The 14,575-nt window shown below is 37.8% G+C and overlaps 1 protein-coding gene across 1 annotated transcript in view; it reads right to left on the minus strand.

Annotated features, from left to right (window-relative positions):
* Window positions 1-14,575, minus strand: part of PITPNM3 (PITPNM family member 3) — a 92,823-nt gene that overhangs the window by 56,672 nt on the left and 21,576 nt on the right. The window contains exon 3 of the mRNA XM_062592423.1: window positions 9,193-9,240. Coding sequence (XP_062448407.1) covers window positions 9,193-9,240 — 48 coding nt within the window. The remainder of the gene's footprint in view (window positions 1-9,192; window positions 9,241-14,575) is intronic.

Consider the following 14,575-nt stretch of genomic DNA (forward strand, 5'->3'; position numbering starts at 1 on the left):
ATGTTTTTAGAAAGCATAGAGTGTGTAGGGTTTTTTTTTTTTTTTGAACACTATCAAGTGCCAGCTTGTAGGATGGTTCTCCAGTACACACTCTCAAAAATGTCATGGATAATTAAGAATACACTAGGATTGTAGGCACTGTTTTAAGTGCAATTTTTATTCCCTTCTTAATATAGCTCTCTGTCAGGAGATTAGGTTTCTTTCGAAGATGCTCTCACACTTTAACAGAGAAAGCAATGCGCGACATCAATTGGCAGTATTAGGGATTACTGGAACTATGATGCACAAATCAGCCTATGGAAACATTATAGGGATTCTAACATACACCAATAGATAAAAGTGGTGTCACAGCTTTATTTTATCAGAAGTGACACACAGTGCCGCATCACACTAAATAACGTTTATTGCAAAGATAGTAGCTTTTCCTTTTAACCTCTCATCACTAAAAATGTGGGGCTGAGTTAAGCCCCACAAAGCTGCTTTTCAAAAACATACACACAAGAATTTCTGTGATAAAAAGTTTTTCCTGTCATATGCCAGGAAGAAATTAATGCAATTATGCACAAAGACGAATAAAAAGACTAGGGGAGGGACTGTAATGAGCTTATTTTAAAACAACCTCCATTTGTTTAGCAAGCTATTTACATTTAAAGGTAAAAATCTAGTAGCTGAAAAGAGGATTTGCAGATATTATAAGGTTGTTCCAACTGAAATATTTGTAACAAATGATACAGAAAACCGTTCAGTAGCAATAATCCAACAACATCCAGAATATTCTGAGACTTGGACTTCATACGAGTATCCCACTGATATGAAGGTTTTAATACCTGAGGCTAACAGACATCAGATAAAGCCAGTTTACCAAGAATAACTATCTCAAAACCACACAGTGTGTACTGATCAAGTTGCACCAGCTTTAGTAATTAAAAGCACCAAGTGGAATTTTGGATGTCGTCTTCTTTTAAAGTCTTAGTAAGAAATAGATCAATTAAAATGTTGAATGCTGGGTTGAACAACTTTCCAATTGCATCAAAATTTTCAAGGCTACAGAATATTCTTCATATTTTCTAGATGAAACTTAAAATATAAGTGGTGATTTTTAAGCCAAAAATTAAAAATTCTTGTGATTCACACCAAAATAGACCAAAATAAATCAATATAAACCACTGCCTTTTTTTTAAATGAAAGTCACTGTGAGCAATTTTTTTTTATAATTGAAAATCATAACAAATAGCAGAACAATATTTTCCAAATATTTTTCAATTTGAGAAATACATTGAAGTGGATACTTTTCCAGAAACATGTTTGTTCCGTAAGTTTCAACCAAAAAGAAGAAAAAAATTCTGTATGGGCTCCAGAAAAAAAGATTTAAAATAACAGCAAACAAACTTATCAAGCAAACGTTTCCAAGCATCATTTAAGAACGACTGAATGAGAAGAATGGGTTGTATTTTCTTTTAATCTGCCTTTCTAAATGGGAACTCTTCCTTCTAAGGGTATCAGATTGTCAGCAATTTCTTTTCTGCCAGCACTAGCAGCAAAAACGCTCTTTCTTAACACCCAGGTAAGATGCAATAGAACTTCTCACTGCAGTGGAAATTTTAAATGGTCCAGAGAAGAGGAATTTAAACACATGCATAACAGTACACAACATGAATCACTAGTAATAGTCAGAAAAGCATACTGCCTCTTCCTTAGTGGGATAGATCCTAAGGCATTTAATGTTACGCAGTAATGTAGTAGGTTCCCACCCCCCCTTACTATTTATTCATTTAGCTCTTAGTCACATCATGGAAGTAATGAATATAGAAGAGAAGTTGTAGAAATAGAGTTCTACAAAACTAAATGGCTTTCCTAAAACAGTGATTTTATAGCCTTTGTGTATGATTGTTCTAATCTCTTTCATTAATACCCATTCTAATTCCACAATAGTTTTGACCTGAAGAAAGCTCTACTTACTTCAATTAGATTTCTTCTAATTTATATCAGCACTAGTGAATATCAAATCTATCAATCAATTCATTTCACTCTTTTAAGTAAACCACACACAAGCCCCTTAGGATGTCTTACATCGCACTCCTTTATCATACAAGCACAGTCTCTCCTCACTTCATTTATTTAAATTTTGCAAATGACCCCGTGGAGATAATTTGTTGTACTGATTGTAAATGTGCACATGAAGGAATAGCACATCCATAAGAAGGCCTGAAAAATAAGTGCAATTAAACACATCCATCAAAGCCACAACCACTGTTAAACACTTTTCCTGTAACTTCTCTTTGGCATCTAACAAGCCAAGCTACTAGATGCATTTTAGTTCTTGATTACTATGCAAAAATACATCCTCAGTGTAGAAAAGATTGTCCTATTCTTCAGAAGTCTATAAAGAGAAGGATAAGTGAAGAAAACTCTTTTGAGTAATCAGTATGGTAATTTTGTTCGATTTTCAGAGAATCACGTTAGCTGAAAATTAAACAAAGGGATTAAAAAAGCATTACTAAGAAACAATAAAAGGAAAAGATTTTACACATCTGAAAATACCAAGCCTTTCAACAGGAAAGACAGTCAAACTGGGCAAAATCAAGGAAAATCTTTCAATAACAGCTAACCCGAATTTGTATTTACTCTCCCACCAGCTCTATTCAAGGCTCACCTAAACATAAACAGGTGCTGTACAGTGCAGGAAGCTAGACAGTGAATATGCTATTGTATTTGATAGAACTCTGCAGGAAGTTTGCTCGAGATGTTATCTACACCTCAACAGTGATGATAAAAACCTTTATGAGGGCATGAAGTATCAGTACTTGCAAGGCTACAGCAGTGTTATTTTTCATATTGATTAACACAAACAATAGCTTGACTCTTTGGGCTGCTGAGCAGAAGCTAAGTGTTTATTCCTCCAAACCCATCATTCCTCTTTTACCCATTTTAAAAGTTTATCTAGTTTCCAATCCCACTGCCTTTCCTCAACACACCTAAGCAGCATTTAATAGTGAAGGACTAGGAGCGAAAGAAATTCACTTCTTGTTTTTACTATGGAAAATGTAAATGCACTTCACTAACAGGCAATAATCAACATGAGACAAAAGTGTAGTGAAGATAAGGTAAGTTGCAGTTTGAGTTACCAGGTCAGGAAAAATACAAGCTCCTCTCCTAAATAGATACTTTGGATTGAAAACATCCTTTTCTATCTCATTTGGGGAAGCACTGACCTAATTTGCCCTAAGTCATATAGGAAGTTTGCCTCTAAGGTTCTACAGTTCAGTTTCAGGATATTCCTTAACCACTAAGCAATTCTGCCTTTAAGTAGTTAACTGTCACACATTTTCTAAGTAGGTTTTGCCAAGGGGGATCAGGTTGCTCCGTTAGCCAACGGAGATACAAATTTTAAGCCAACTCTTCCTATGTGAAGAGAACGTATTCCAGTTAGAGGCTGGATCACTTGAAAAGTTTGTGCAGAACTGAATTCCTCCAATTAGCTCTGAGCTATGATGCTTTATATTTCTCTTACTTACTGTAGACTACTCCATCAGATGGATCAGACATGAAGTTGAGTTTGTTTGGGCTTTTTCTGTCTTCTAAGCTCATGCCAAAGGAAGAAGTTGGCATTATTTTACTTCAAAAGCTGGCAAACAATTGCTTTTTGTCAATTGGGGACACTTAGCAGATGGCTGTAGAGGAACATTAGCAGTTCTGCATCTCATGTAAGGCAGAAAGCACTTGTGATGACTGAACCACAAGATTACCTGAAAGAAGTCACCCTCCAACTGAACCTTGTAAACCTGCTAAAATTATTACTGTCATAACAGTCAGAAATATCTTTCTTCTGCAAAGTATTTTCATAATATGAATGTTTCAGTTAAATCATAGATGAAATATAGAAGTGAAAAAGTTATTACTGTGTTTTTACAAGACTTGAGAAACATTTTTCAGCAACTGAAAGTTTCTTTTCAAAACCATGAAACCCTATCATCACTGAAAAAAGGAAAAAAGTCAATACAAAGTCTGTATGTTGACAGAAAACTAGAACTTCCACCTGCAAATTTTTTAGTGGTTCAGGAAATCATTTTTGGTGGTGGTGAATGGGGAGAGAAGGAAGAAGGGGAGGAAAGGAGAAAAATCAAGCAATACTCATTATGTATCACAGTATAAGAGCGAAGCACTAGGATTTTCCACTGACCTGGAGATATGGAATCTCTGCTATTTTAGGGGTTGCTAACAAATCTCTTTCACACAGGAAGTTTTAAGTAGCATTTTGACATTTCTCCATCAGTAAGGAACACTGTCAAAATGACCTGTGTCCAAGTAGAGGATTCCTGAGAAACAGAGCCTCTCAAAGCCTCTTTTTCAAAATGCAATTTCCTAGTTTTTTAGGCCTTTTTTGTAAATGATCTTGTTCTGTAAACATTATTTGAACCTACAAATAAAAGCAGAAAGAAATAAAATTAAAATAGAGTAAGTTCTTTTACTTCCTCTTTGATGCCATTTAGGTATAAATAAGGTAAAATTCTCACTGTTTCTTCATTTCCTTAAGTCGCAGACACTTTTTGTATTCTACCAGGAGACTTTACCCTATTGAGAAAAACGAACTCTGCAGACTAATATCCTATTGTCCAGAGCAGTAGCAGACTATTGCCTCTTACATAAAATCAATCAGATTAGGGATGTCTTCATCACTACTGACTAAAAATGGTGAGCTCTCATGGTTTTTGCCTGCTTTTAGTGACATCACTGAACGTACATAGTAGAAATTACACTTAAGTTCCCAAATTATTGCTAATAGTTCACCGCTCAGTGTCAAAACACATCATATATATATGCCACAAGAGGCCTGTACAGGTTTTGTACCTCACTTGGATGTAAACGTTCTCTCACACTTCACTTGCAGTCTGGATGGATCATAGGACATATAAGAGGTCACAGTGCCTACTTTCTGTCTGATCAGCATGGCCCATAGCAGGAGCCCCAGCCCTCACTGCAATCAAGAGTCAGGATGCCTCCCTCTTTCCATTGTCCCCTATTGCTAGCCACAGGAATCAGAAAATGAGATACCAGCAGTCCATGTAGAGCCACATGTTCTCTGATTTGATTTGCCTGAGAAAAGAAAAGCAGGAAATGCATGCAGATCTGTTTGGCTGCTGGAAAATTTTTCTCAGGTAGAATCAGGGATCTTAAAGGGAGAAGATGGCATTAGTTGGGATTTGCTTGCTTCAAGCCACAGCTGTCCCTTTCTTGATTATGGATGGGAAGCTTAAACTAATGCAGAGAATCAATAGACAAAACCAACAAAAATGGAATAAAAACAACAAGAAATAGAAACGCAGTACAGTTTTGCGTATCATCAGAATGCTGCAATGTCTATTTTCCCAGCCTGATAAGATTTTCACAACACTTTTCAGGGTACATCTAAGAAAATTTAAAAGGTGCATTTTTATAACACATTATACAAGCCTAATAAAGCCAGTGTGAACAGCTACTCTAATATAAAAGCTAATCTAGAGGAGCCACAGACATTTTTCTCAGAAGTCAGTGCACATTGTAGAAGCTAAGCATAGCACCTAGTAATTCTCCTAGACTAGTGCAACACTGCAGACAAACCCTAAGATACTGTCTAGCTGCTCAAAAAACCTCAGTGATGTACATGATTAACAAATGTGCAGCCAAAAAAATACTTGTTAGAAACACAACCTGGCCTATTTTCCATTCATAAATACACATATATTCAGCTCTCAAATTTTTGTTGCTTCTTCAATAACAAAAGTTTTCAAAATCACACTCAATCCAGGGGGGAGTAATTCTGCTTTCTCCCTGGCTTACACATTCATGTAATTGCATCAACTGAAGTGATTACAGGGAAGTAGCACTGCCACTGTGCACTCCTGCCCTCCCAGCTTAGCTGAACAGTACGAGCACAAGGCTGGATAATTAAGCACTCCAGAACAGCAGTAGCTGAAAAATGGTGAGGGGAGCAGGTATCTTCATGAAAATAAAAAAAAGTTAAATTTTCTCTTTCCTCCCCAGGAAAATTTCTTGACATTTTTAAAACAAGCTCTGCTCAGGATTTCTAATCCTGATTCCGAGAAGTTCATTTTGCAACTTTCTACATGCTTACCTTCCAATACCAGCAACAGCAACACACTCTCCCTGCTTCTCATGCCACAGTCAGATGAGCAATCAGGCAGAATCAGCATGAGCCTGGGATACACAAAAGATCTAAGCACTGAATCACCAAAAGGCAGCTTGGTTAGGTGGAATCACCATCTGCTTAAACACTAGAAATTGCTACTAACTGCTACTGGCCTGAAATCAGCTCCCTGTGAGATGTCCCTGTTAAACATTTTCCTAATTAAGTGGTGCATGTTCCACGTTGAAACAGCTATCATTTCATTTCAACTTTAACTAAATGAAGTATGCCACACATTGCTGTAGATCTGATGTTGGAAGTGTGAGGGAAAGGCTATTTTACAGCTAGCAATCCTGTACTTATTGTAGGATTCAGATTTAATGGCATCTGGCCCAAGTATTTACAAGCACTAGCATCTCATTCCCAGCATACCACAAGCTTTAGGGGAGCTTCTTCCTCTTACTTACCCTGACTTTACAGCAGCTGAAATTACATCATTGTTGACTAAGTATCAAATTCAGAAAAAAAATCACGGATGAACAAATTTGGTGTGTGTGCGTGTGTGTGTGTTTTTTGGTTTTTTTTAAGAAAAAAAATATTCCTACCGCAACAAGCAAAAAGGCTATACCTGTCTCATTCTCTTTCCCAAGAGAGAGACTGAAGTCTTGGAAAAAGAGTAAGCTCCCTACGTCACAGTCTGAAAGCTGGAAGCAGAGAAAATCCCATGTCTGGATGAAAATCTGAGACAAGACTGCATCCTGAAGCATTTCAGTGAAATGCTAAAACACATCTCATTCTGAAAATGACCTGGCCAACCTGGAATACCTGGCAACCTTAATTAAAATGGATGACTAAATTTAAACACTGTGAATAGCTTTACTTAGCCAAATTTAAAGTAGACCCTTAAATATCACATTGAAACAGCATCCTCATTAGTTTTAAACAGTTGTCTTAACAGTATGAAATTTTTGAGTTCCATCTTTGGGGAGATCATCAATTAATTCCATTTAAAACATTAGGTCTCATTATAAAAATCATCAGGAAATTTTAAGCATCTTTTGGCAGTACAACTACTGGACTGCATAGCCTACCACAGACCAAGCTCATTGAGAACTCTCCCACGTAGTTCACTGGCTCTTAGCAGTACATGGTCCGAAAACAAATTAAAGTGCAGAAAGCTGTATTTAGAAGAAGAGGGCAGGGAGGAAGCTTACACATATCTGTTGCTGATCAGATGATCGCTTTTAAGGAAGAGGTCATGGTCCTAAACTCTACGCAACCATGTTACAGAAATTACACTACTTTTCAGTCTAACAGCCAAAAAACAAAAACAGCAGCTACCAACTCGGTGAACTCATTTAATCACTACGGAAAAGATTTTCCAGGTTATTTCTGAGACAGAAGTACAAGCTGCTACAGCGGACACTAATGAGCCAGCATCTCTGGCATTCAAATTCCCACTGGATACATATATAGAATACGTTGCACATGTTCACCATCAGCTCACAAGATATCCAAGCTGTGCATCTACATCCTTGTCTGAAGTAACTCATTGCCAGACAGTCTCTGTAGATAGAGTACAGATAGAGATGATCTGAAGATCAGAGAACAGCAGGAAAGGAGAGCCAGGTGAAAGGAGGAGTTCAAGAAGTGATTCCACACACCAAATCAGCCAGGAAAGGCATCAGTGCAATCCCTGGCAATAGAAGAAGGAAACCAGTCCCCCTAAATCTGGGCAAAGATAGTAGTTATGAGAACTCTAACTTTTGAGAATATGAGGTACAGTTTAAATCTGTACTAAGCACCCTTAATATTTTGCCACATTAATTGGAAAGGACTCTGGAGCAGAAACAACAGAATTCTCCCTAAATGAAAAACATAAAAGCGTCATACTCCCCAAAGAAAACTGTTATTTCCATTATCACACTCCCATAAGAAATCATGCAGTTCCTCACCATCTGCTGTGCTATTACTAGCTGTTTATAATAACAAATCTGTCATGAGAAATATGTTCGCATGAAGGTTGTAACATATGCTTTCTATTAACCAATGACAAAGAATATTTTAGTATACTGAAGATCCAGTTTCTTGCAAGCTGCACTGTTTAGAAGAAAATAACATGCATCACTGAGCCCAATCCTGTTCTGGGAGTCACAACAGGAGACATTGCCTGTGTCAACTCCATACTATTTCTTCGTTAGAAGAGTTCCCCAGACAGACTGCAAATCTTGTACATGACTAGTGTGGAGCACTGGAGATGCAATGAGGCACAGGATCTAGACCAGAATTCTTGACTCTTGCTGCTCCACAGCTCCAGCTCTCGTATCAGGCCAGGTGAGCTCGGCAAAGCACAATTCCCAAAGTGGAAGGGTAGGCACAGCCAGAGTGACAGTATGTGCTTATGAATACAGTTACAGGAGTGGCAAACAGACATTTCACTGTGAACTCAATGAGGGCAACTGACAATTGCTCTTGGGAAAACTGATGACACAAAGACTATCATTGATACTACTTATTTCTATGAGCCAATTTGCTCTCTTTAACAAGCAGCGCAAAAGCATAGAAAAATCAACAGCACAGTGACACACCTAAGGGGTACACCAGCAGCAAAGGAATCCTTGAAACATCAAGTGTGGCACTGCTCTGTGTTCCAACAACACTCCAAAACCTTAATAGTGACATATCTTGCACCTCTCCAAGCCAAGATGCCACAGGAGAGTACACAGCACAAAGCACTGAAGGCTTCTACTCCAAATCAAGCCACGTTCTCCTGTCCTGCATCGGACATCATGTACACTCGCAATTTCACCTTTAACACCCCATCCCTGCCACTCTAGCCAATGCTAGAAGACATTAACCGAGCAGGAACCTGTACTGTTTTAATGCATTAATTTTCACAACCCTCATCAAGGTTAAGCAAAAGAATTCTGGTTTTCTTCCACCCACCCCATCTTCTCAAAATAACATTTCAACAAAGCATAAATAACAGACTTGTGTGGTTAACATTTCTCTTCTGTTATGTTGAACAGCACAGGGTACAAAGAAAAATGGAAAGAACCTTGACTCACGTTGTTTTTCCTGTAGAAAGTCAGATGAGCAAAATGCAGACTCCTCACCTGACAAGCAAAAACATACAATGTGAAACAAGGCATTCTTTCCACGAACATTAAGCTCTCTATTTTTCTAACATACAGCAATAGGTATTTTGCAACGGGTCACTACTATGCTGGTTTCTAAAATTCCCTTTGGCTTCAGAGGGAATAGCTCAGCATGCAGCAGAGACATTGGAAAAACTGCTCAAATCTATTCAAACAGGTTATTTCAGATGCTAGATTTTCCTTTCAGTCTCAAGATAGAGCAATGAAGCTCTATCTAGAAAATTATTTCTCTGTCACATTATCCACTGAATCTCTAAACAACCAAGTAGCAGCATAACTTATCTAGTAACACAGATTCATATTCTAAATATTGAATTAGCAGTGTTGTTAAGAATATCTCCTTCCTCTCATTCCCTCCCACACTCCAACTGTCCAAGGGAAGTTGTACAAAGTGATTTTCTCAGAGTGAATTAGAAAACAAAAAAAAAAAAAATAAGAGCCCTAAACACACAAATATACAGATAGAAGAACAGAGAGACCTTTTATTTAGTTTGTGCATACAGATAAAGGCCTCCTACAGCACTCAGGGCATTTCTACCGATGACGGTAAGTATCTCTGCCATCAAATCATGGCGCCTACCTACTGTCTGAGCAGACCCAAGTAAGACAGACAGAAAGAGACAGTACCCTTCTGCTGAGAGTCTAAATAAACAACACAAGCAATGTTTAATTATTTTCCATATATATGGAAACAAAAACAATGCATCAAGTGACCCATGGGGGCTCATCTTAAACAGATGGGCCAAGAACCAAGAAAGCTGATGGCATCCCAGGACACATGAATAAAACTGAGCATGTTTTAATCACCTGCCTACTAATTTTCTTCTGTTCAGTTAAAGTTTCTGCCCAAAGCCTTAAGACTATAAAACATAGAGAAACTGTTCTTCATTTGGTGGACTCAAAAATGCCGTTACACAAACCCAATCATGGTTTATATATAATGAACAAAAATCAATTCTTTCCTCTACTAATGGATGCATCAGCAGGCAATAAGAACTCTGCCACAGCTCTATTTTCTTCAGAAAATAAGTTATCACAGTTGGCAACCTGACTTTTAAAAGGGAGCAAAGTGACAGGCCCTTCAAGTCTATAGCATAATGTCTGCTGTTCTCTGTTCTCCATGCTGAAAGTGCAACCAAAGAGACTCTCTTGATACCTGATTTTGGAGAAAAGAAAATTGTTTGAATTAACTCCTTTAAAATCCTCAATCTTTTTAACGGATCAGTTCCTCAACAGGGCATTCATGGACTGTTGTTCTGCCAAAGAGCTTGGCTCACAACTGTTATCTACTTCCAGCTTACTGAGGAAGAAGTGTTATCTGCAGGAGCTCATCCGAAGAGTCGTTGTTGAGGCAAAGCAGCCATCAGTCATTGCCGTGGGAAGAACTTGTAAAGTCCTCAGGAACATGACAGCTTAAAAGCAAGAATTAGGCCTCCATATCAAGAGCACAGACCAGCTTTCTAAAGTGCTTGCATACACAATTCTAGGAAATTACAAGATGACTGATTCAGGAAGAAAATTCCTTTCTGCAATAGCTTTAAATGGTTGTGGAAATAAAAATTCTCTATCTCAGGAGAACAGCTCTTTATGGAAAGCAAAAAGCCACTGTCAACAACAGAAAATCAAATTCATTTTTATTTAGCAGGTTTCAAAAGCAGACTTCAAAACCAATTTTACTGACAAACATCAACTTTCAATACATGTTTTAACATTTACATTTAGATTTTTTTTTTATATATATATATATATATAAGTGGGGAAATTAAGCAAAAATCTGCATGCAAAACAAAAATACCAGAAAGAAAGCACTTGTTCTCTGAAGCTAAACAGAATATAAAAGTGAATAAATTCTAGAGGCAGCCCATGCAATCTAGTTCTTTCTCAGTAAAGAGTTCTCATTGCATTTGTATCACTGCCTTGTGCAGGATATGGTGAATGGAAATAGCTCTGCAGACTAGCATGGATTATTATAGAGCATGTGCAGTAAGGAAATGTCAGAGGGAAGACACAGGTGGTTCATCTAGTTTTTTTAGATCTAGCATTAGACTTTTATCTCCACAAAAGCTCTTCAGCTTTTCTTCAGAACCAGTAACCTTGCCTCAAGCTCTTGCATCATCTACAAAACAGTCAAGACTGTGATGCCCCTCTGCACCCCACAAAACTAAAAATGACCAAGGTTAGTGCAGTCTCCAAAAACACATCTTTCCCATTTAATGCTTTCATGATGGTAGAGCAGGGGTAAGAATAGTTATTTATCACAAGTCTTTCAAACTTTGACCCAGACTGAACATTTTTAAGAGTGTCATTTTCTTGCAAGCTGCTCCACAGAGTACCAAAACATTCATGGTATCCCACATTACCACTGAAATAGCCTACAAAAAACATATATAAAGATACTCATAGGTAGTTTTTCTTTCTTTCCTAGAAACTGATACTTATTTTCTAGAAAAAATAGTAAACATTTGGAAACAGCAAGAACAGAGCACTGTGCCAGTTTGTAGTTTACAGTTACTTACCTGTCTTGGCACAGGACATTTATTATGGTGCCATTTTCATAGCTCCCAAGGAATCAGGGAACATATTTACATCACTGATCTTTAAACCTACAGTACAGCTCTAACCATAGATTAATAATTCAAATAATAAGAATGTATCTCCCTTCTCCTTTTCCATCTCCTTGCCTCCCATCCTCACCCCCAAAAAGTATTATGTACTATTCAAGCACAGATCCTGTCCTGAAAAGTAGGATCAAGGGTAAATTAATATTAATATTCAGACAACACTGATGCAATATTTTGATGGTATTTTTCATGTATGTGCTTTCTTAGTTAATTCTTTTTCTTTATCCTATTAAATATCCCTTGATCTTGCACTAAACTTTTAGAGAGTCTCCATGAAGATGTAAGAATATGGTTCCATTGCTTCATAAACTTCAGCAAACAGCGAATGGTCTAGTCAGGTTCTACTTAACACGAACTGCTTAAATATGGTAAACAGTACTGGCTACAAGTTTCTTTCCGGCCTAAAGACAAGACTTCAAAAGCCAAGAGAAAACAACAAGCAGGGTGGAGTGCAAGGGGTGAAAAATAACTGATAAAACAAAGATGATGCACAACTGTTAGCCAGCTAGAAGCCAGTATCAAAGTGGAACACTTCTGCATGCATTCAAAGCTAAGAAGATCCTATCAGTGTAAGTTGTTGCCAGCAGATACTGGAACTGGCAGGATATTCCTGATCTCACCTCAGTGAAGAGGAGTAGAATGAAAGGTCTTCTGAGCCTCCTTCCAGGCTTACGTTTCTGAGTCCATACAGAGTCCTTCCCATGTCCTCCTGTGCAGCATTAGCCCTCTGCCCTATCAGTCCTCCTGAGGCTCTAGAGCATCTATGGTGCTGCAGTATTATGTGTGCAGGCAAGGGCATGCAAGAAAATGGCCCTTTTAACTGAGAGAATTCTGTTACTTGCTGAGCAAATCCCACATTTAACTGCATATTCCTTTCATTTCAGCCTCTTAACAGTGAGGATCTACCTACTTTATGAATCTAGTTTAAAAATAATTACCTTCACACAAAAATAATCAGGAAAACAGGCTTGCCACCATGGTTGTTAACAGAAAAAGTTGGAAGAACTGAATTTGTGCTGACTGGGTTGGTTTAAAAATTCTAATAGCTCACCTTGCTCCTAAAATTCTTGTTCACCTCCCTCAACTCTCACAATCCTCCAGCAAAAACACAGAACTGTCTATGCACAAAGTAGCACACTTCTGGAGAATTCAGAGAGGAGAAGTGGTCAGAAGTGACATCATCTTTATTCAAGGGAATTTAAGTCTGTGTTTGGAGGGAAATAAGTACAGAAGTTGGAATTTATGACATTAAATTGACCTAAGTCAGCATTTCCAGGTTATCCCAATACTCAAAGAGGCTGCAGAGTTGTTCTTCCAGTACATCTCAGCAATGGGCATACATCTTACAAAGCACAGTACACACTCTACTCAGCAACTTCCTGTTAAGCACCAGCTATTCTGAAAATTTGCCTTCCAGTTTTAGACACTAAGCTTTTAGGGTCCAGTGCAGAAAACTGCTATACTAAATATGACTCTTGACTTTGAAACAGGATATATACTTGCTTAAGACTCAAAAGCACTTGAAACTATTAGGTACAAGCTACAACCAATTTTTCCACATTATCTATACAATAAAGTAAACAAAGGCAGGTGTGAAGTTCTACATATTCCACAGATATTCACAGATCTCAAAAACATTTAAAACTGCACTTGGACTATGAGTTTACATAGCTTCAAACTTTCAGACAGCATAGTCGGAGAACTTGTAAAGTCTGGCCGCAGAAAGAAATCTAGGTCAGTCTGTTTTTCAAGTACAGAACTAAAATCTGATATCATCCTCTTTTACAAACCTTCACAAAAGGAGTTTCATAAGAAGACAAATCCAAAGATGTAGGTTCATCAAGGCCTTTCAGCCACAAGTTTCCAAGCTTATGTTCTGTGCTCATTTTCTGCTCCTCATATATATCATCAGAAATGGTATGTTCTCCAGCTTCGGGAAATGCACTACAGTGCAAATCTCAAAGTTTAAAGGTCCCCTAAACTGCACTACCTTTTCCCTCACATAGTCATCCCATAAGACATTCAAGGAATATGAACCTAGACTGAAATGCACAAATGCCCTAACAAAGTCTGGCATTTAAATTACCCATCTGAAGACATTTTTTCTAATATGAAAAAAAAAAAAACTTGCCATGCCATGCTTGATTAGCCACTTGAGGGCATTCTATTTCATCTAAGCATGGTCACGTGCTCTAAAATTATTTCTATATTTAAACTCAGGAAGACCATTCATTTATGACAAGTCTCACCAAAGCCAAACAATTTAGTTGGTAAAAAGAAAGTAAGTTCATGGAATTCATTCCAGAATTAAGGCAGCAGAAACTCTCTGCCCTAAGGAAAATCACTAGGGATGTCATAGAATTCCAGGAATATTCACCACACAGCAATTTTCACAAAAAAACTGCAATTGCCACTTCCCTGGCCTGGAATTTAGAAATGATCTGCTGTTCCTACAGTCACACAACTATTTCAATGCTACAAAAATTTAGCAATTTTGAGGGCAGCATTCAAACCAGAATACAGTCCACCTTACTTTCCCCCTCCAACAAAGGGCTGATAACACCAGTAGAAATAAGCATACCTATCAACCAGAGGAAATACCTGAAGGTAAGCACAAGTTTTTCAAAGTCACCTTCAGAGCACATTATGCTGTGACACGAAGTTATTACACA

The sequence above is a fragment of the Rhea pennata genome, chromosome 20 (assembly GCF_028389875.1).
Source record: "Rhea pennata isolate bPtePen1 chromosome 20, bPtePen1.pri, whole genome shotgun sequence".
Taxonomy (NCBI): Eukaryota; Metazoa; Chordata; class Aves; order Rheiformes; family Rheidae; genus Rhea; species Rhea pennata.